Below are 1,849 nucleotides of genomic sequence, written 5' to 3'. Positions count from 1 at the left end.
TCACGTTATCAAATGCCTTCTCATAATCTATAAAACATGCGAAGGCACTTGTCTGCTTATCAAGACATTTTTGGACTAAACCCTGTATTGAGAGTAAAGCATCTCTGGTTCCCAGACCACTTCTAAAGCCGATAGTGTTTAAATAAGATATTCGGTATTTATTGCTTTTGAAAAAGTTTGGGAAGTTTCTTTTTCAAATATGACTAATATTTTAACATTGAATAGTATTTTATTACTAAGTTAATTATTGTCATCAGTTAAATCTTAGTTGAAATGTATTTTATAATATAAGTAATTAATGTGTTTAAATCATTTTATAGATATAAAGATATATACAGGGTGAGTCTTAAATAACTGCAAATATTTTCTGGGCTGGTAGACCTCTACCGGGTGCGTCTCAAAAGTGGCTCACTCCTATAACTTTTTTATTTTTTCAGATAAAACAACGAGATTTGGTATGTTAGTATATGACATAAATTAGGATAGATTAACGTATTCAATTGTTTTTGGTCACTTCCGGTTTCACCGAAATGACCACAATTTGATTTCCAATGGCAATCCTCGGTATTTTACTTTATTCGATGAAAATGACACTCTGAATGGGAATGACATATCATATGTCAACTTTTGACATTTTCACCTATGGTTTATTCAAATTGCAACATGCAGTTTCATAACGACAATTTGACTCAAGAAATACCAAGTGTATTTATATCAAATTATTCGTAAAATGCTTTTTCGATATGCTAATGAGCCACCTTCGTTCCATTTGAAAAAATTGAGAAAAAAACATCCAGGACAAGACTACTAAAAGTATTGAAAGATCAAATCTATTTTTCCAATCCTTGATTCAAAATTAGTCATTTCAATTGACAAGGCATGACACTCCTAGATTAAATTTAAAATACACCTTTGCTTTTGAGCGAATATGTCAAGAGGATTGACATATGATATGTCAATCGATTCAAGAGTGTCATTTCTATCGAATAAAGTAAAAAAAATACCAAGGGCGCACCAATTTAAAAATCAAAGTTGTAGTCATTTCCAGTGAAAACGGAAGTAACCAAAAGAAACAATGGAATACGATCAATCAATCCTAATTTATGTCATATACTAACATTTTTTTTTTTTTTTTTTTCTAAAAATATAAAAGTTATAGGGGGTGAGCCACTTTTGGGGCGCACCGGTATACAGAAACATATTTTTTCTCCTTTGTCGTTTTCGATAAATCGATAATGTATAGAATTAAAAAAAAAAATTATTTTGGGTAAATTTTGAAACCAATGGATCTTTCTGGGTTTTCATTTTGTAAATTAATCTACTACCTATGTTACCAAAAAAATATATAAAAAAAATGTATGTTTTTTAACTAAAAATTGAAAATTTTCCAAAAAAATTCCATATTTTTCAAAAAAAATTTTTTTGTAAAAATACTTTTTTTTTTTTTTTGTTTCTGGGGTCGAAATATACTATCATAAAAGTATTTACACTTATTTAAGACTCACCCCTGTATATAATGGACTGTATTAATATTACATCTATTTATTTTACATCATAATTATGACAAAACGAAAGCAATGCACACAACTCTGTCTATTAATAGGAGGAATTACATTTATTAGTTTTGGATTATTAATATTTGTTTATATTGAATATATTTATGAACTGCTGCTCAATCAGGCTTTGAAATTTACCCCAGATTCAGGTTTGTACTGCATCATTTTTTTCTCTTAAATAATAGAATATTTTTTGTATTATAGGATAGCATATTAGATTTTTGTAAAAGTAAATGATAAAAGAAATAAGAGGTATATTGCTTATAGAGAAGAACAACAATACGTAGCTTGCA

General features: G+C 28.3%; 1 protein-coding gene across 1 annotated transcript in view; it reads left to right on the top strand.

Annotated features, from left to right (window-relative positions):
- Nucleotides 1-1,560: 1,560 nt before the first annotated feature.
- Nucleotides 1,561-1,849, top strand: part of LOC115883488 (protein peste-like) — a 67,257-nt gene continuing 66,968 nt past the window's right edge. The window contains 1 exon segment of the mRNA XM_030901852.1: nt 1,561-1,705. Within this exon segment, the coding sequence (XP_030757712.1) occupies nt 1,561-1,705 (145 nt within the window).

Source organism: Sitophilus oryzae, unplaced genomic scaffold, assembly GCF_002938485.1.
Source record: "Sitophilus oryzae breed Bouriz unplaced genomic scaffold, Soryzae_2.0 scaffold_191_pilon_pilon, whole genome shotgun sequence".
NCBI lineage: Eukaryota > Metazoa > Arthropoda > Insecta > Coleoptera > Curculionidae > Sitophilus > Sitophilus oryzae.
This window is presented reverse-complemented; position numbering and strand designations above follow the sequence as displayed.